Genomic DNA, 19,948 nt, shown 5'->3' on the forward strand with positions numbered 1-19,948 from the left:
TTATAGATGTGCAAGTGCGGATGATCGTTCTGAGTACTCATGTGTGTTGTATCATATGCATTTTATTCTCTCTCATGAGCTGTGAAGTAGCAGGCTGAAGGGATAATGACTCTATTATGCTAGTCAAGACTGGTCTTTTGACTTTATCAATGTCAAAACGGGAGCTTGTGTTTGATAAGTCCATGACTGTAGGAACTGTATGACTCGCATGCATGTCATCAATTCAGAACGAGCAATACCAAAGACTCGAATGCACGACTCAACCACAACGAGCAATGCCTATACCATCACAAAACTATAAACCGTAATCTAGTATGATCTAGTCTCCCTACGCCCCCGTAGCATGCCAAATACCCACTTCCCCATCCTCCCCACCCGCCACGAGAACCGCACCATCCCAATCCAAAGCCAACAACCTCTCTCCCAACACTTTCCCATTCTTAGTCACCTTTCTCGCATCTTCCTTCTTCCTGTTGGCGTTCGAGACTGAAAAGAGGGAATGCTTGGGCGATCGAATATCCCATATTTGGATTATACCCGAGTAAGTGGCTGATGCGAGGGTGAATGAGGATGTGGGGTGAGTTTTGATGGAGGGGACGGGGGACGTGATGGGAAGTGTTTGGGAGATTAGGGAGGACGCTGTATCATTATCGAGCAATAGTCAGTATGGGTTGAATGCTCGAGGTGAAATATGGGGGAAGGACGCTCACACTGCCTTGTGTCCCATAGACATATCGTTCTGTCCATATTACCAGTTGCGAGAGTTCCGTTCGAAGCGAATTGGTCGATACATAGTGCAGATTTATCAAATGGACCTTGCTATGATCGTCGAATGAAGGAACGAAACATCAGTATACACCCCTTCGTTCTGCATATAGATAGCTACTCACCCTAGTCACATCGTTCACACCCATACCCAAATCCCAACCCCTGACTGATCCATCCCAACTCGCCGACCAGAACTTGTTATTATCAAACTTGTCCCATACCAACCCTCCGATCTTATCCTTATGCGCGCTGAAGACATTATCAGGCGCTCTTCTCCATCCTCCCACCCCCGTTGAATCATTATCCAATAATCCCTCTATAGGTTCTCTGGGATTCTCTTTCTCCAACTTCCTTCGTTTCTTGTTGTTCTGTCCGGGGAGATATGAAAGAGGTTCAGCAGGGATTTGATGTTCCTCTGGTTCCTCTGTTGGGAGAACATAGAAATTGATATTCCCATCCCATGATCCGCTGATTATTTCTTTGCCCGATGAAGAGGAGATGATACTGGATACGGGACCGGTATGTCCATGAAGGGTGTATAATTCCCTGGGCTGGGAGGTGTTGTCGGGTGATAAGGAGGGAAGGGTATAGACGTGGGTTAATCGGTCGACTCCTCCTGCTGCGAGGAGGATATCCTTTTCTTGGGGTTGGGGTGAGACCCATGTACAGCAGGTAGCACCTAGGGATGTGGGGAGAGGGAGGGTGTATAACGCGGAGGAGGTAGAAGCGGATGAGAGAGGGAGGATCTGGAGATGGGATAGGTAAGATGAGAGGAGGATATATCTGAACCATAGATCCCAAATCAGCTGTGTTCCATACATGTATGATACACATCAAAACGTAATCCTGAAGCTTCGACTCACCCATTCCTACTCAAACTCAATCCACTAACCCAATCTTCCACTTCGACCCTCCCAACCTCCTGAGGGGGTAACGTCGACCTAACATATTCCACATCAATCGTTGTCTCCTCGTCATTCCCTCTATTCCTCTTCACCCAGTTTTCCAGACTCCCTCTCAACACTTCCCCATTGATGAGAAACTCGAAGGGGACAGGTTTCTTCCCGCTCTCGGCGTTGTTCTGCAGGACCTTGTTGATGAGTTCTGAGAGTTGGAATCGACGCCATGAGGAGGGGATGAAGTAGGTGGATTGGGGGATGGCATCGGATGTGGATCGGGTGAATAGGTTGATGGGTAGTTGGGAGGTTGTCCCGTTGGCGGGAGTCGAGTCCATGGGTATATCTGACATCTTGCTTGTCGTCGCTGAGGAGGCGGTAGCAAGAATATTGTTCGTATTTGTACGAATGATCTTGAGCTTAACCTTTGCTACGGACAGATGCAAGCTGAAAATTCAAAATGGTCCCTGTCTTAAATTTTACACGTGGTCTCTCATCAGGTACAACCTAGGCAGTGATCGTATTGTACCGTGGGAAAGTAGAATAACGCTTTGACCTGACTTGTGACCGTCGGGCAGTGGCCATAGCCGTAGTCTTCAGTATTACAGTGCGCAGGAGATTTGGTTGAAAAGAGATTGATTCATCCTTTCACCTCTTCATTCGTGGTTGCATATCTCCATATGGCTAGAAGAGCATCAATAGCCATATAAGGGGCAATCGCTGCGAGGAATGGAACGGTGAAATGTTAAATACATGACCCAGACCGACTAGTTGGGGTGTATCATTACGAAAAGCAACACAGCAAAGATGTCAGCCGAGTATACCGATGTGAATCAGGCAAAGACGAAGAGGCGAAGTGAAGTAGAGAGATTTATGAACAGACTGCCGTATTACTGTGAGTCTGTCTGCTCGGCTGAGATATGACAATCGTAGATAAAGGTCGAGAAGCTGATGAAGGGGATTTAGTCAGTTATATGATCTTACTCTCCACATGGATCCTATTCATGCTGTTCATAACGCTTGGCGAGGTGCTACTCAAGCGAAGAGAGATAGGTAGATTTGTCGAACAGTGAGCTGGTTTAATGCTCTTGAATATGCGCATCAGTTGACTATTGGTTTGTAGAACTATCATCTATAACTCTTTGCTCTTCTTGACGCTCATCTCTTTGGCGACGACAGCCAATCGATCACCTGGCGTACCTGATCAGTCACTTGCACCGCCTATCAGACAGTCGTCAGATCAAAACGACACTACAGCCCAATCATCGAGACAGCATCCCGCTACACAGAATACTAGAAGACAAGACTACCCGAAAGAGGAAGACGTCGACAATGATGATGATAATGTTCCCCTAAGGTACCTACAGAACGCCCAATGGGTAAATACAAGAATAGGAAAAGACAGACCCTCGCCCTTACCTCTCTCTCGAAATGAACGATACCCACCTTTACCTCGTATATCTGAAGATGTGCCAGAAGATGAACCCGAGTCAGCTTCCGAATCAGAATCAGAGTATTCACCATTCCCCCTAAGCGCCAAAAGCCCTTTCGTACCCTCTACAGCTGTAGATGCGGGGAAGGATGATGAGGGCGTACTTGAAGATCTCAGATTGACTTCTACCACTGAAGGCGCCAGTGAAGCTTCTGTAGCCCTCTTGGGAAATGAAAATACTTCAGAAGAGGGAGGTAGAAGTTTGATGGCGAAGAGCAATAGTGGTGAATCGAGGTGGTGCAAGAAATGTAATGGGTGGAAACCTGATAGATGCCATCATTGTAGGCATTGTGAGCGGTGTGTTCTGAAAAGTGAGCATAATTCCCCTCGCTCATTTGGCCCGTTCAGCTGCATGAGCAAAAGCATTTCCGAGAATGATCAGCTGATATTTGGTGGCCAAATTATGCAGTGGATCATCATTGTCCATGGGTTGGAACCTGCGTAGGCTATCACAACTGTGAGTAATCATCTTCATCCTCTATGTCAGTCGACTCATCTGATCATATGCATGCTATCTGCAGACACACCATTCTTCCTGTTCATCAATTATGCTCTACTCCTAGCGATATACGCAACTTTCCAAGCGGGCTACGAGACTTATCGGTTCTTCCAAGATCCATCAGGAGCAGTACCCTACAGACCCGTACAGATGGAGGGGAATCAAACGGTAGATACGGCTAGTATAGCTGCAAATGATAATTGGTCGGCAAGTCAAATGTCAGAGTACGACTATTTGGGATTAAGCTGATTTGATGGACTGGTTAGGACGGACTTGGTATATCTCCGGCGATATTTATGATGCTGACTGTTATGGGCGGGTTCATGTCGCTTGCTGTTGGTGGGTTGGTTGTGTTCCACTGGTATCTGACTTTGTGAGTGTTATACCTGCGTAAGATAACCAACCCCCTTGGTTCCGTGTATTTGGACTTATTCGCCCAAGGTGGCCTGCACCGTTATCCCCCTTCCCCTCTCCCCTCTCTCCCCTCTCTCCACCCCGCGTTGTCCCATTGTCGTCTAGTCTTCCCCTTACCCGTCCCTCCATTTCTCACAATCTTGTTGGTCACATACTCGTGTGCGATTTGATACTTCATAAAAAGTAAGCACTGACCTATATGCATATGTAGAAACAACCAAACCACCCTAGAGAATATCACCCACTCCTACCCCTCTGCGTTGCTCGACGAGATCCCCAGAGGAGCTCAGTGGAAAGCCGACCATCTACTCACGCGGTCCGAACGAAACAGGCTGAAGTGGGAGGCGAGAGAAATAAACGTATACGATCTCGGATGGCGAAAGAATGTCAAGAACATGTTCTTTGGCGAGGATGGACATATTACGGTGATGAGTGCAATCATGGCTCTGTGGCCTACTGGAAGACCTAGCAGGTGAGTGTCACAGGTACTTTCTCTAGGTGTTCGTTGATGAATTACAGCTGACTCAATGATATCTCAGGTACGATAGGAGATCGGGTCATTTCTTTGCGTACAACTCTGACAATTTCGAGAAATTACGAGATCTGACACTCGAGTTGAGATATGGTATTGCACCTGTGCATCATAGGAAGGAACGGACCAGTCTGGATAGCGCAGATGAAGAGGAAGATTCAGGTGTAAGAGCTGGGAGCGATGAGGGGTACGAATTGGACCAGACCGGCCGAAAAGGGCTTGAATGATGATGGACTTGCTGGACGCGAGAGAAACAGTCAAGTGAAATGGTTCGAAGTGTAGCTGTATATTCCTGTATGTTGTGTATACCTGTATTGAAGTAGCATTACCTCTTGTTGCCATATCTGCATAGCATGTACTGTACAATAGCTTATTGAAATGAATTGATGGATAATTTGCTCATTGCCTCGATGTTATCGTTATCTTCGGTAAAAACGGTACGAGGAGATTTACCCGTACCGCTTAAATTGACGCGCGGCTTTGATCCGACAAATGATACTAACACCAAGTGAAGTGGGCGGATGAGATGGGCTCATGGTGATATCAACTCACTCGATTGGGATGTCGTAAAGGCGAGGTGTAGGCGCCTTTTGATGATTCATATAATCCAACCATGACTACAATGGTATTGTGTTAAAGACACTCATCTTCTTTGCTACCTTGTTTTCCTGTTTCTCGTATCAGGCCGATTACATCATGAGTTCAACTACGGTCATCCGACATGCTCCTCTTGTAGGATACCCCGAGGGTAACTTATACGCTGTCAAGATCATTGATGGTGTGATTGACAGTATAGATGAAGAGGTAGATGGGAAGGAGGTGAATGGGTACGATGCTTCATCTGCTGAGGTGGTAGATCTAGATGGGAACCAATGGTTGAGTCCTGTGAGTGATTCTACATCTTATTCTCTGGTCCCCCCGTGAGAGAAGGCACTTGTAAACCGTTACCGCTCCCAATGATGATTTGCACTGACATATGTATCCTTTGCATCCCGACAGAGCATGATAGATTGGCACGTCCACACCAAGCTCGCCGCCCTTCACTCCAACCGTCTCAACCTCCAATCCTGCACATCAGCCTCCCAAATCCTCGAGACAGTCAAATCAGCCCTACTCGATCCAAAATACGACCCCTCCCTCGAGAAGAACATGGTAGGCATCAACATGCGGAACTCCAATTGGCCCGACGAACACCTCCTATCGCTGCAGCGATTGGACGAGATCTCGCCTGATAGACCGTTGTTCTTGCTGTATAATGGATATCATTCGATGTGGTGCAATTCGCTTGCTCTGGTTGCTGGAGGGTATGATCCGCAGAAACATAGTGGTCATTTGGTGGAACAGGAGGCGTTTGATATGTTCCCTAAACTCACTACTGCCGGCGATGAGGTCGTGGATGGATGGATATTGCAGGAGGGGAAGAAAGCTGCGTGAGTTAGTGGTCTGTCATACACAACACAACTCCTCAATCAAGATGACAGACACTATCCTTGATCGTGAGGATATCGATGCTGATACCCGAATGTATACCGCAGCGCAATGGGAGTAACTGAGATAGTCGACCTGGAGATGGAACATAATATCCACCAGTGGCAACGCCGCTATGCATCAGGGAACAACTACCTCCGAGTCCACGTAGGAATGTACACCGAGCACCTCTCGGACGCCATCTCACTAGGCCTAACTTCAGGGGATGATGTTCCCCATACAGATGGGTTGATGAAAGTAGGACCATACAAGATAGTAACAGATGGATCACTGGGATCACAAACTGCGTTCTGTCACTCGGCTTATCCAGGTTCAAAGGATAATCATGGGATATATTACTATCCTCCATCGACCCTCAGTCAGATGATAGAGAATGGCTTGAAGTATAATTTTCGATTCGCAATTCATGCAATAGGGGATCAAGCCAACCACCTAACCCTGATAACCATCTCTAATGCAAGTTCCAATCTCCGACTCGGATCTACCATTGAACACGCCCAATTACTAGATTTCGAGGTGGATTTACCGATCTTCAAGCGTCTCGGTTTGATAGCGTCAATCCAACCTTCTCATCTTGTTGATGATCGGGAATTGTGCCATAAATTCTGGCCTGGACGGGAGCATAGAGCATACGCATTCAAATCAATAGTGGATGCTGGTATACCCATCAAGTTGGGGAGCGATGCGCCTATAGCGCCGATGAACCCCTGGGAAGCGCTCGCGGTATGTATAACGAGGGCGGGGGAGGGTGATGAGAGTAATCCGTTCGTGAAGGGGGAAATATTGGATTTGGAGACTGCTTGGAGGGCTTCGACTTCGGTGAGTGATTCCACAAGTCTCCAGGCTCCTCAAGGTTCATGTGTGAGGTCAAGGATTGGCATGCTGACGGATGTTATACATCGCAGAACGGTAAATCAAAATTGGAAGTTGGGGATCGAGCAGATCTGTGTATTTTACATTCGAACCCTTTGAAGCAGGATGCAGCTGGGTTAAGGGCAATGGAAGTGAAAGGGACGATGTTGGGTGGTCGATGGACTCACAGGACGTTTTAAGATATCGGCAATATGAGAATGGTTATGAAATTGCAGGAGCTCAATAACGGATGTCTAGGTTGTAGGAGGGAGGGAGAACCTCTGACTTTGGGCAATCTGATCATGGAATATGAATCATGCATTTTCATTACATAAAAGAGGAACATACTACGAGATACTCTAACGAGCAAGATAGACGTACACTTCATACTAACTGCGTGATACTTGACATACAATCGAATCGAGCGGACTTGATGAAGAGAAAACACGCCATGATACAGTGTGATGCGAATCAATCTTTCTTAAGGAACGAATCGACTATACTGTACAGCCTGTCTACAAAAGGGAGTCAAAACACATCGAGGGTTAATCAATTGACTAGATTTTCGATCTTGATCCTTTGGACTACACACACATCGCTCAACCTCTGTCCCTTGGCACCATGTGGGAATGATTGGGTATGCGGATGATGGATATCGGTGTCGATGTCATTCGAACCATTTTATACCATTCCCCGAGGTAGCGAACGACCCGTTCACGTCCACGTCCTGATCTTGGGGTAAAGGCGGATTCATCAGTGGAGCTAGGGGGCTGGGGATGTATGGCTTGGTATCGAACGAATGGGCTATACCAATATTATGATTATCAATGATTTTGGTATTCCTATTCGTCGACCGGTCGTCCTCCTTCGTGGTCGTAAGATTACTCTCCAAAGAGGAGGTAAGCGTCGAGAGGTGAAGAGGATTATATCACATGAACGGAGGTGTTGGTGTTGTTTTCCCAATCTCCGCCTTTTCCCTTATGGTCTGCTGAGTATACATGGACCCGGACGTGTCGATCGAGTTGTTCCTGCTCACTTGGAACGACACCGCAGAGGGGGACGAGACCCTCGTGATGCTTGGTGTGGACCACTCGCTGCCTACTGGACTGACCCATCGGGGATCGATCGTACCATTGCCGATGCCGGTTCCAAAAATCATTGGTTGAGGTAGGGGCTTCGTAGGTCTTGAGTGAGTGGGCTGATTTTTCTCCCAGCTTGATGATAGGTCGTTGGGAAAGGTTGTACCTGAGTTAGTGTTGTTATATGTATAAGGCAGTGAGTGGTCGTTGGCCGAGGATTGAGGAAGTACCAATGGAGCAGGAGCAGGAGCATATCCTGGGAATGTAAGTTTGTTCGTCCCTGGACCTTGGATCTCATCACTCATCAAGAAGCTCGAGTCTGACGAGACTGAACTTGATACTGAGCTTCTGTTGTGAGATTGAGGTTGGTTTCGAAGTAGATGCGCTGGAACAGGCGCAGCTGGAGCAGCGATCCTGGGAGGGTTCTGCCCTACGGAGACGGTAGGAGCAGTCGCTTGAACTTGAGGTAGTGGAACGGTTCCAGAGGGATATAGATCGTTCAGGGGTGAATTGGTATATCCATAGCCCGCAACATTGGCGTCAGTATCAATACTCAAATTAGGCTTGAAAGATCTGATTATACCTCCGCCTGTACCAGTGCCACTGAGGGGACTTGAGTTGATAGATGAGGTCAGAGTGTTGAACTGATTATAAGTTGACCTGAAAGGTAGGGAAGTATGTTTATGATTCGGCGAAGTGTGAATGGAAGCTGGGCAAGAGGAGTATGGTCGCTCGCCTAAGATCAAGTGGGGGTGTGTCAATGGTTTGTTCATCAGTGAATTGATCTCTCTCTGAGGGGAGAGCTGAGTATTGGCTGAAGTCATGCTAGGAGTAAGATTGACGTGCGGCCAAGTGAGAAAATTGGTAGTGCTGGTCGTAGATGTATCCGCTGAGCTTTGTATCTGGGGTAGCTCGTTGGCATTGCCGTTGTTATGGGTATCAGTTTCGGAATACTCGGTGATGTCAGATAACAAGGTATCATTCCTCTTCACCTCATGATTCCCATGACCGTCGTGCTGTTCAGTATGGTGAGTCTGATATTGAGAAGAAGTCTGAGTTTGACTTTGGGATGGCTTGTTCCACAAGGACGATCTCTCGCGAGTCTTCGTGACCATCATTGCCTCTTTGATCTGACGGGCCTTCTCGATAACTCCTGGACCAGCTTTGGTACGGATTATCTCGCCGTTGGCTAGTCTTCGCGTCCGGATGAGCTTTGGCGGAGCTCGTCGTTTGATGGATAGGAGATCTGAGGGGGATGAGAGGCGATTGAGAGTTGGGTCTGAATTGACAGTGAAATGCGAACGACAATACATTAATAGTCAGTCCTCGCTGAGTGTGCTGCAATCCCACGCAAGGGGTCTAGATTTCATCTGTTTTGAGAAAAGAGAGAACATGTCACTCACGAGCCCACACACTCGCATCGGATATATTACCTTGGGAATCTTTGAACTGCCTTCCAGGGAACAAACGAGAGAAGCCGTATATCTGAGATTTGAGGGGACATCTCAAGAAGTTCAGCATTACAGGTTCGAGGTCAATAGAGATGGGATTACTCACGTTTAACTGCCGCCCAAAAGAAGCTATCTTGTCGTGCTTGAACAACTTGGGCAATACTTCTTTGGCGAGCTGAGATGTCGAACGAGGTTTTAGATAAGCAAGCAGTAATCTGCCGAGAGCGGAATATAACACACCCTATCTGGCTGAGCGATAACCAACTGCTTCGAATCCGACGCCCAGTAGATGATCTCGGGACATGGATGAGGCTCCAGCGAAAGGAAGCTACAGTACAACAGTACCGCATGATGGTCAGGGACGCAATCGACTTTGGCAGTGGCGAAAGATACTACTCCACTTACTCGAATAGCTTTTGCAAGAAGTTGGGCGGTTTAGAGCCCCCATTTATAGCTGAGTATCTCCCAATCACACGTTCAGGTGAGGTCTCGTAATGCTGGTGATCTGACATTTAGCCAGTGAGTAACTTGACAAGCTCGATTTGGGCGCGAGAAAGTAATGTCAAGCGGCTGTTACACTATAATGATGTAAGCTGATCATGGGTTATGATTGATGGGTGATGAATAAGATATTATATATGTAGGTATGATGGTGGCAAAAGAATTGACGAAAGGGGATGAATCCCCCCCTTCCGCACTGAGACCCATCACTCTCTCTTGGTCACCTATATATACCATAAGTGACCGATCATTTGTAATGACGAAATTCAAGGTCAATCCATGTATTCCGAATACATTGGTATCTCGTCATTCGTCTGAGGTGCCGATCCTTTGATACTAACCCCATCTTGGTATCAACGACAGTTCGTTGAGTGTACACTTCCATTCATCCTCCCCACTCCAGTGAGATGGAGATGCGTCATATCTTTCAGATCATTCGGAATCGCGCTGGTTTAATTTGGTTTGCTTTTCGCTTATTCCTTCACCTCCTCCGAATACGCGCTATACAGAGATTCTTCGTTCAAAAGAAGGACCTAGACAAAGTCATCTTTTCAGCTGGAAAAGTATATCAGATATCTGATGTCATCAACTCAGACATAGAAATGAAAGGAGATGATGCTATCGCTCCAAGTTGTAGGTGGGATTTACTCGGCCGAGAGGGGGTCCGTCTGAGCTGAACGAGTGGTGCCGAGATATGTGCAGATGTGAGCGAGATGGAGATGAGGTCAAGTTGAATGGAGGGAGGTGTGCTGAACCCTTACCATTTTGCTCTGCTTATATGTTCGGACTGGAGCTACTGAAGAATGTCAGTGCGTGGTCACTCTGCTCAAGAGCAGATTATCACTCTTACAGAAACATTCGACGCACCACAACGCACTCATTTGCCTTTGGCCAACACAGTACCGCGAGTGATGCCACATTTTGCCACTCGTAATATTCCTCCACTCTTCCTTCTCAACCTAAATTTCAACACCAGACTAACCTATATCTCATATGCCATATGTAACCTAATCCTGACTATATCTATCCTTTGAAGGATTCAATCTGACAGTTTATATAAATCCTACATCATCGGTAATACCCTTTCTTTCATCTGATGGGTTACCAATAAACTGTCAATTCGCCTCCTTTGTATTTGCCACTCACATCATATCCCATCAGAACACACACAACATACAAGATATAAACACGACTTTTCACTTGATCACCTTCTGACCGATCAACCATCTTCTTCTTCCTCTTCTTCCTCTTAACATCATGCAAGTCCCACCTAGCATAGTGGTCCCACCCTCAAGTGGGATATATTATCCTTCTCCCCGCCAACCTCCCACTTTCCTACCCGCCTTCCCTGCCCGAAGACCCAACCACCCCAGTGATCCATATAGGCAGCTGGCTATACCATCCGAAGGAAGGAACGAGAATCAAGCTAGAGCCGAGTCACAGGCCCATCCACCCACTACTCCTATCACTATACCCGGGCAAACCCATCAACGCCATCGTCGCCAAAGTGCTGGTTCGAGCCGAACGACTCTCAGAACCGAGGATCCACCACGTCCACCACGTCCACCACCTCTTCCTCCTAAACCTCAACCGTACATTGCGACTTCAGCACCAACACCAACGATCCCATCCGATACGCCCAGAGCGACTCAACCTGTTCCGCGGCCTTCTCATCCTGTTCCATCAGCACCAGCGCAGATACACTCCTCCACCACCCCACCCGCACAAGATCCTTCCAAGATGTCCGGACGAGGCTATGTCCCCCACCCAACCAATTTTTCATCTCGTTCGGTCAGAGTCCCAGACTGGCGGCGAGGTATCGACCCGATCGCTCCTGGTGGGTTACTGCATGGAGGTCGTGCAGACTCCCCCATGCCCGATACGGAGATTTACGAGAACACCTATCGACCTAATGCGCGACGGGAGGAGAGGGAGTATTACAAACAACGTGTATTTGCGGATAGCAGGAGACCTCATTTTGGGAATTTGGGATCTAGGTCGAGGACTGGGGAGGTCGATCCGAGGAGATCTTCCAGTCCGCCTGCTGGGGAGGAGGAAGTTGTCGTAAGGAGAAGAAGGATTCCTAGAGTCGGGGAAGATGATGAAGATAGAGGTGAATCGACTACTCTTCGTGGTGAGGTACAGAGATCTACACCTCCATCTGGTCCGTCGACTTTTTCCGATCGAGCTAGAGCACAACTTAACCCCCAGCCGGCTAGACCTAGCAATACATCCAGACCTAATGCACCAACAAGCTCATCGACCAGCGCTTCACCACCCGCAGGTCAAACAGCTCAAGGAAGGGGTCAAAATCACCATCAAACTAACCAAGCTCCAACTAGACAACGATCAGCTGGACCAAATCCTCAATCATCCAATCCGCCCCAGCCAGCTGAGAGACCCTTTGCTACTCGAGTGACACCTCCGAAAGAACACGCGTCTGCCCTGCGTAATGCACTTAAGGCCATTACACCTGCCCCTGCCTCGTCGCAAGCTCCCGCTTCTGCCTTGAGCCGAGACACGCATTTCGAAGATGGTTTGGAAGAGGAGATGACCTGTCCGATCTGTATGAGCATCATGTGAGTCAGCTATTATGATGCGTGATGGTCGACAGGAGCTGATGATATTTCCCGTAATTTAGGGTCGGTCCTCATCAAGTCACTCCATGTGGTCATGCGTTATGTGGTGGATGTGGTGTTCAGTGGATCCAAACAAGAGTGAGTGAGATCAGAACCTGAGGATTATAAGATTTCAGCTGATGAGCTGACACTCCCTCCGCGCCCAAGGCCTCAACCGGAGATCGAATCAATTGTCCAACGTGCCGAGAAGCCGTTGATCGTACCAACCCACTCACTCCTGCCCGAACACTCGAGAACCTGATTCGGAAGTGGATTGACAACAAGATTGCCACTGAGGGTGAATGGGAAGGTTCGGTTGATTTTAGAGAACGAGAAGAGTAAGTCAAGCTTCATTCCATGTGATAAAAATATCGTTTGTGCTGAGACGAGAAACTGATTAATTCCAGATGCTGGAGAATCCACAAAGAACATTCGCCAGAGGGTATCATCCCTCCTTCTCTTCTGAGATCCGTACCGGGTTTCACTGTCGTTGAGAGAACTCCCTCAGGAAGTCGAATGCCTAGAGCCGAGTTCCCCGTCCCTCATGTATCTGATATGGTTGCTCATATGGATTCGGTGTTCGACTTGTTCTATCGACCCAATTTCTTACCTGTCTTGGACGATCCGGTGGCCGAGGGAAGAGAAAGGGGTAGAGATGCATGGAGTCATCGAGGTATGCCTGATGATCTGTAAGTGACTCCCCCTGACTCACTTCTACAACTTCCAATACAATGTGAGCTGATGGTGTCTTCAGAGCATTCAGAATCAACCATTTCCTCGACGAGCATCCTGGTCTCATGGATTATCGCTTCCATTTCGAGCTTGGACCTCCGCCGGCTGTACGACCTGAACATTCTCACAGACACACTACTACGCCACCCATCTCTAGTGGTAGACATGGTCGCAGATTACCTAGACCGGAGTTGGAACCTCCAATGTCTGATTATTTACGGGAGTTTTTCGAAGGAGTCACTGGTGGGGAAAGGGAGGAACGTAATCCCATGACGAGGAGGAGATGAGTTGGCAACTATGTGGTGTGAAGCAAATCTTATGTTTGAGGGATTTCATATATGGTCTTAATCTTTTTTTGGGGGGCGTTGAAGAATAAACGATGTTTGGGTGGATTGAGGCGATAGTTTTACATCTCTGATTCCCGTGTACGATGATGATTTGGCTTGTATGTGATACATTGACCTTATGTTATGACTATTATGATTTTGACGAGATAAGAGATGTATTTAATCATATGTTGCTGTTATGGAAGGACCAAACCAAACAACACGTCTTCTATTTGATCGACCAACCGGTTATCTGGTACTGAGCGATAATGACGCCACCATACTGGCATATATCCTATATTTTAAATATGATACCCATTTAGAGTGGACTTGTTTAGTAGTACTAATTACCCTTAAGCTCGCATCAATTTAAACCTTTGAGTACTCACTACTCATTCTATCATTCAATCTCATTGCCATCACAATCAACACTCTGGTCATTCCTCGTTCTACCTTTATCATTGATACATACCTCTTTGTCTTGTTGCTTGTACATACATCGCGAACAATAGTATAATGGACTTATCGACACTTGGTTCCACCCTGCCCCCCGGTCTGGCAGATGCTGAGAGGGATATGGGAGATAAGTTCAGAGGTGAGTTGAGTATGGGAACGGATGTGACCGAGTAGGGCATGGGAAGGCGTTGCCACCTCGATAACACTGCTTCGTCCAGTCACGAGGGATACTGGTGAAAAGGGATGGAAGCTGATGAGTGATATCTTGTGGTACGTAGCTGCTGCTCTGAGCATAACGAATCTCTATAAGAGTTCCTTGGGATATACCAAAGTATGTCTTGTTCATCTTCCTCTTTTCCTCCATATCAAGCTTGTCCGGAGTATCACCGTTGGGCCGCTTTCATGCTGACCAGTCGTGTCTTGGACTTTGTAGCAAGCATACAATGTCGGGTACTCGGCTGCACTGTAGGTTCTCTGCTCACTTCTTTGCCGTTGCGAGATATTCCCAAACTTACGCTTGTCCTTCTTTGTGCGAGTAGAGCGGACGTCCTTTCGACGGTGCAATCTTCGATAGGTGCTGGACAGGATGCTGAGCAGACTTTGTCGAGGTTGATGGATTGGGCTGACGCTAGGCAGGTAAGCTTTTACTTTCCTCTGATCTCCCTGCTCGCCGGTGAATGTGTGCTAGCAGTTAGCCGAGATACATGCTAATACCTCTCCCTTTCTTCTCCCTTTGATCACTTAACAGGCCGCCATCTCAGCATTTGCAGCTGAAGATACCGATGACCTGACTGCACCAGCACCTACACAAGCTATCAAAAGACCCTCAGCCATACCTCGAAATTCCAACCTCAACCCACCCAATCGACCTGCCTCTGCTCCTGTACCCACCCAACCGTCCTCTTTCAAGGACAATCAACCTATTGCGAGTTCCTCCAGAAGTGTCCAACCTATCCCTCCAACCTCAAATACCACCACTCCAAGTACGAACACGAGTATAACCGAATCTCCTGCAGCTGCCTACCAACCCACTCCTGGAGGGATCATGTCCTCTTCGCCTATGGCTTCGCCATCCAATAACCACCAACGTAATACCTTCAGCTCATTACCTAAACCATCAAAGAACCTACCAAGTCGGTATTCGCAACTGAACCTCAATCAGACGCAGGGTGGAAGCGGTAGTGGTGGATCTTCATCGGCTGCTCTACCCAGTACATCGTTCAATCCCTCCTTACCCTCTGCGGGGGTTCCTTTCGTCTCTTTCACCAATAGCACCGAAAACAACGCTGAAGGTCCCGCACAGAATTATCCAACGGGGACAAAACGACCTATGATAGATTCGATGGAGATTGATCAGGTCATACCCCCTACCACCGCTGTCAATCCTGCTATGCCGGTGCAGACGCCTCCTAATAGAAGTGGACGATCAAACAAGAGAAGAAGTCTGGGAAATAGTCTGAATAGTGGGAATAACGATCAGGAGGGCGAGAAGGAGAGGAAAAGGGGTAGTAGGAGAGGTCATGGTCATGGACATGGTGGGAATGGGGCGTCAGCTGTGTAAGTTCAGGTTCAGGTAGATGTGTTGGCTATGAAGGGACGGCGGTCCTGCATGATAGAGGGAAAGGGTTACATGTGAGATGTGTGGTTACGTGTTAAGAGATTTATGCGTTGTAATAATAGATCAAACAGTTACATATAAGATATAGGCATTTTTATGATAATTCACATGTCATGTTATATGTTATATGATATGAATCGTTAGACCATGCAGCCTGGAAGGAGATATGTGCAGCCTATGTCTGTGTGCGTATCTCGAGTATACGGAGACTGTATGTAATTCAGGTCAACGTCTCTTGGAGCATCATGAAGATGCAAATATTTGTAAACAGACGGGACGGGATGAACGGTGCCGTTATACCGGATCACAATAACACGATAACATCCTCTCCCAATTCACTTGTTACTTATCGTTTGAGAATAGAAATGACAACATTGTTCATAAAGTATACTTATATCGTCATTGAAAACTGCATTCACCTCAATATACCTGAAAGGACGACCCTTTGAGAGCCAGTAGCGCAGTGTAAGCCAAATAGATTGGATTGGATTGGATCAGGAAACAGGGCTAGGTTTGGATACTAGTACGTTGAGAGGATGTCCTTGCACCTTGACTACGCTGAGATATCTCGTCAGGCGAGTGAGTACAATCTTAAATCTCTTGTTATACATACTATACAAGAAAAGAGAGAAGGGGTCTCGACTGACCTGTCTTGTTGAATGAAATATAGGGAAGATAGTAGATGCGAATAGAGCGAGAAGCATAATAGATCAAGTGGTGAGTACTTCCGCTTCATCTCAAAACCAAGTGTAGTGCTCTATCGCTGTGAATCAGCCCTGCCGTATCATATACTATGCAACGACTGACATGTATATGCATATGCACAGATATCAGACCCATCCACCAAACAAAAAGTGAAATATACCCGATCCACCACTGGCTGCCTGTCCTGTCGATCCCACAAGGTTAAGTGCGATGAGACTGTCCCTGCGTGCTTGCGGTGCGTGGCCTCGCAGAGGAAGTGCGAGTATCCAGCTGCAAGTGAGAATAAGAAGAGGAAATCTACTTCGGCCAGGAACTCAAGGAGGAGTACGAGTGTCAGTGTGAGTCGGGACGTTGATGGGGATAATGTCCAGAGTAAAAGGGTGAGGGTGGATGATGAGGCTTATGGACAGGTTGGAGAGAGTCCGAATAGACGGCAGAGACAGAGGCAATCACCCAAGAGTATGAGTCTTGTGGGTGATGATGGGAGTAAGATGGATCCTTCGCCTGGGGAGAATAGTCGAATGGGGGGACCGAGTCCCATGGATATACTTAACCTGGTGAGTTTGTCTTGAATTGTATCCTGTCTTATACCTCAACGGTATTTTGGTGTCTCACTCCCCTCATCTGCTTACCTACTATAAACACTCTCATCCATTCTGACTGATATATCGACTTTTGACTAATCGTCGTGTCTCTACGCCCAGACGTCCACACCGGACTTCTCCTTCCTGAACGACTTCATCCCCTTCCCACATATCACACCACCCTCTCAACCCCTCCCTCCGCCTTCAGGTACCCAGCATGGCACATCCTCTACTGCGCAAAATATCTTCAACACTTCCCCAACGACCGCAACAGTATTTACCAACGACCTGACCAGACCCTCTGTATCTCATGATCAGGGGTATCCCCAAACCAATAACGCGATCGCATCCAGCTCAAGCACGAGCTCAAGGAACCTGCCTCAACAGCAGAATCAATACCAAGGTCAACAACATACGTTACCCCATTTCGAGAACTTCAGTAAATCCCTGCTGTTGAATAGACGTCTGATCAAGGTGAATAACACAGGGGGCGGTGGAATGGGAGGTGGATCGGGGAGTGATGATGGGAAGAGAAGTCTTACGCCGCAAATGCAGATTCTGCATCCTAGATTACAGTTGGTTGAAAGTATCCTACAGTGAGTGTGTGGTCGCTACTATCAGTCCTCCATTTGACTGTATGGGAAGGTCAAATCGATAAGAAACAAGATTGGTACAGATGAAAAGCCCGGATAGATCGTGGCAATGGGATACTGCTAATCTAGCCCCTTGCCCCTGCTAGAGCATACGCACATGACGAAGCGCTCTTCGAATTTGGTCCGTCCCATCGACATCGCAATCTATCCAATAATACCCTAACAGCAGGAGTGATCGATGTCCTATCCAATGCATTTCCCTCACCAACCGCCCGTACACTATTTCATCACTACTGCAATACCGCCTCTCGAATATTGATCACTATGGGTAACATCGGACCCAACCCTTTACTGGCACTCTGTACACCAGTGAAATTGTTGGATACCAACTCTGCTGCGTCCGCTGCTATCCGAATGTCGATGCTCTCCACGGGAATCGCGCACTTCATACATGAGACCGGATCTTCGCTTCGGAATACGGATGCGGCCCTGACGTTGGGGAATGGACAATGGGAAAGGATGAGGGGAAAGTTGAAAGAGATTAGTGGGAAGTTCAAGAAAGCTGCGTTGAGTAATATCACGTTGGCGGCTAGTAGTGAGAGATCCCCTGATCAAGGTGAGCTTGTACTTCTCTGATATTGGCAGGCGCTCTTTCCGGAATCATGCTTCGTCTGGTAACGTAGAAGTGGAATTGCTGATTTGAGATGTGCGAATCCAGTTGATAGTATATTGGCGGCCTGTACTCTGCTTTGCATACGAGATGTAAGTATGAGCTCTTCATGAGGATTGGAGGTATGAGTCTTCGCGAAGGAGGTCCGACTGATATTTTCTTCGGGTCAACAGGTAATCAGCGCAGATCCTACTTGGAGAGATAATCTGGAATTCGCCCTGAATCTCATAACGAAGAAAGGGGGACCTCAAGTAATGCTACAAGGATCAGAATACACTTTCACAAGAAGATATCTGTTGGAGAATCTAGCTACTCATGATGTGTTTGGTGAGTTTGACAATTCTTCACTTCAATATGTTTTCACTATCGCTCCAGATTGGCTCATGTTTTTGCGCAGCCTCATTTATCACAGGGAAAGAACCTTCGATGTTGGGCAATTACGATTCATGGTGGTTTGACAGCGTGGAGACTTCCCAGACTAGGTGGGAATGGGAGTCAGTGGAGAGGTCATTTGGTATTTCACGTGCGATGGTGGATCTGGTAGCTAGGGTAAGTCGAACTTTCTTTAAGCGCTTTGGGTGGGGGACCATGACTTTCACTTATTTTACCGTCAGAGCTGACATAGGGTGTGATTTGCTAGATCGCCGTTTTGGACTCACAGAAACGACGACTAGGCTTGAGCCTTAGAGGTGATATAGATGAGATGTGGGATGTAGGACAGCATTTCGAAAGGGAGAGTCACTGTTTGTTGTTGGAGTTGGACATTTGGGGTAACAGTTTGAATGCGTTACCTCAACATGTCAGAGTAACTGTGAGTGACTACCAGCCACTCGATGAGAGTTGTTTGGGCATCTGGCTAATGTTCTTGATTTAGTGCGGTGATTATATTTACAAGTATATGGCTGTGGTATTCATCTTGGCAGATGTGAGTTCGTTTTCACCTACAGACCCTCCTAATGTGCTAGTGGTCGAATACTGAACGCATGTATGCCTCACATAGATCCTAGAACAGCCCACAACAACACCTCGAATAGTCAAGTCCATCGACCACATCCTAGAGCTCATATCCGAAGCCTCAGCCATGAGGATGTCAGTAATGTTGATCTGGCCCTTACTGATCGCTGGGGTATTCTCCTTACCTGCCAAACGACAGAAGGTGGTCGAACTGTTCAACGCGCTGAGCGATGATTACTGTGAAGATCTGGAGGTTGCCGTGAGTATCTCCTTCTCACTTTGATCCTCCCGTCCAATGTACACTATTCTTCGATATAGGTGCTGACTCGCAAAGTTACTTGAATGCAGCGCCAATTACTGCATGAACAATGGAGATTGGTAGATTCAGGACAGGGTAAACAACCGTGGGATCAGGTGATGAAGAAATTGGGCAAATACGTGTTGTTGATCTAGTCAAGTCAGGTACGAGCTTGGAGTTGTTCCAGAATATGATATGCGTTTCTTTGGGAACTTGGGTATACAGAACTACTATGCATCATTGTGAGGGGGGAATATTCAATCGGATCAAATGGGTACGGGCATATCGTAAATCTGCTCACATCACGACGAAGTGTCGTATCATCGTATCGGCTGTGCTATGATGAGTCGATTGGTCACCATTTTTCCGGCACCTAGACTTATGACCGCAGGCGACAGGTGTCGTATCAATTGAGCCCTAAG

The 19,948-nt window shown here is 47.4% G+C and overlaps 7 protein-coding genes across 7 annotated transcripts; 5 read left to right on the forward strand and 2 right to left on the reverse strand.

Annotated features, from left to right (window-relative positions):
- Positions 1–328: 328 nt before the first annotated feature.
- On the reverse strand, positions 329–2,017 carry I302_100607 (ribosome biogenesis protein YTM1; the record flags this gene model as incomplete). Its single annotated transcript, XM_019190620.1, has 4 exons — positions 329–639; positions 711–819; positions 891–1,551; positions 1,632–2,017. 4 exons carry the CDS (start codon positions 2,015–2,017, stop codon positions 329–331), a joined length of 1,467 nt encoding a protein of 488 aa, XP_019047368.1.
- A 454-nt stretch (positions 2,018–2,471) lies between these two features.
- Positions 2,472–4,828, forward strand: I302_100608 (uncharacterized protein; the record flags this gene model as incomplete). The annotated part of the gene is made up of 8 exons (XM_065869111.1): positions 2,472–2,559; positions 2,631–2,733; positions 2,788–3,467; positions 3,566–3,613; positions 3,678–3,862; positions 3,922–4,028; positions 4,281–4,541; positions 4,609–4,828. The coding sequence occupies 8 exons, from the start codon at positions 2,472–2,474 to the stop codon at positions 4,826–4,828; spliced, it is 1,692 nt and encodes a 563-aa protein (XP_065725183.1).
- A 469-nt stretch (positions 4,829–5,297) lies between these two features.
- I302_100609 (uncharacterized protein) lies at positions 5,298–7,141 on the forward strand (the record flags this gene model as incomplete). The annotated part of the gene is made up of 4 exons (XM_019190622.1): positions 5,298–5,486; positions 5,601–6,031; positions 6,137–6,908; positions 6,995–7,141. The coding sequence occupies 4 exons, from the start codon at positions 5,298–5,300 to the stop codon at positions 7,139–7,141; spliced, it is 1,539 nt and encodes a 512-aa protein (XP_019047370.1).
- A 728-nt stretch (positions 7,142–7,869) lies between these two features.
- Positions 7,870–9,983, reverse strand: I302_100610 (uncharacterized protein; the record flags this gene model as incomplete). Its single annotated transcript, XM_019190623.1, has 5 exons — positions 7,870–9,299; positions 9,424–9,505; positions 9,578–9,646; positions 9,712–9,799; positions 9,877–9,983. The coding sequence occupies 5 exons, from the start codon at positions 9,981–9,983 to the stop codon at positions 7,870–7,872; spliced, it is 1,776 nt and encodes a 591-aa protein (XP_019047371.1).
- Positions 9,984–11,229: 1,246 nt separating this feature from the next.
- On the forward strand, positions 11,230–13,609 carry I302_100611 (uncharacterized protein; the record flags this gene model as incomplete). Its single annotated transcript, XM_019190624.1, has 5 exons — positions 11,230–12,551; positions 12,614–12,689; positions 12,759–12,928; positions 12,998–13,279; positions 13,345–13,609. The coding sequence occupies 5 exons, from the start codon at positions 11,230–11,232 to the stop codon at positions 13,607–13,609; spliced, it is 2,115 nt and encodes a 704-aa protein (XP_019047372.1).
- A 555-nt stretch (positions 13,610–14,164) lies between these two features.
- I302_100612 (uncharacterized protein) lies at positions 14,165–15,665 on the forward strand (the record flags this gene model as incomplete). The annotated part of the gene is made up of 5 exons (XM_019190625.1): positions 14,165–14,243; positions 14,383–14,435; positions 14,538–14,569; positions 14,644–14,740; positions 14,853–15,665. 5 exons carry the CDS (start codon positions 14,165–14,167, stop codon positions 15,663–15,665), a joined length of 1,074 nt encoding a protein of 357 aa, XP_019047373.1.
- Positions 15,666–16,258: 593 nt separating this feature from the next.
- Positions 16,259–19,681, forward strand: I302_100613 (uncharacterized protein; the record flags this gene model as incomplete). The annotated part of the gene is made up of 12 exons (XM_019190626.1): positions 16,259–16,301; positions 16,393–16,439; positions 16,550–16,984; positions 17,132–17,607; positions 17,751–18,220; positions 18,323–18,366; positions 18,448–18,601; positions 18,672–18,823; positions 18,915–19,085; positions 19,149–19,199; positions 19,275–19,487; positions 19,577–19,681. 12 exons carry the CDS (start codon positions 16,259–16,261, stop codon positions 19,679–19,681), a joined length of 2,361 nt encoding a protein of 786 aa, XP_019047374.1.
- Positions 19,682–19,948: the final 267 nt, after the last annotated feature.

This window comes from Kwoniella bestiolae, chromosome 1 (assembly GCF_000512585.2).
Source record: "Kwoniella bestiolae CBS 10118 chromosome 1, complete sequence".
Lineage (NCBI taxonomy): Eukaryota > Fungi > Basidiomycota > Tremellomycetes > Tremellales > Cryptococcaceae > Kwoniella > Kwoniella bestiolae.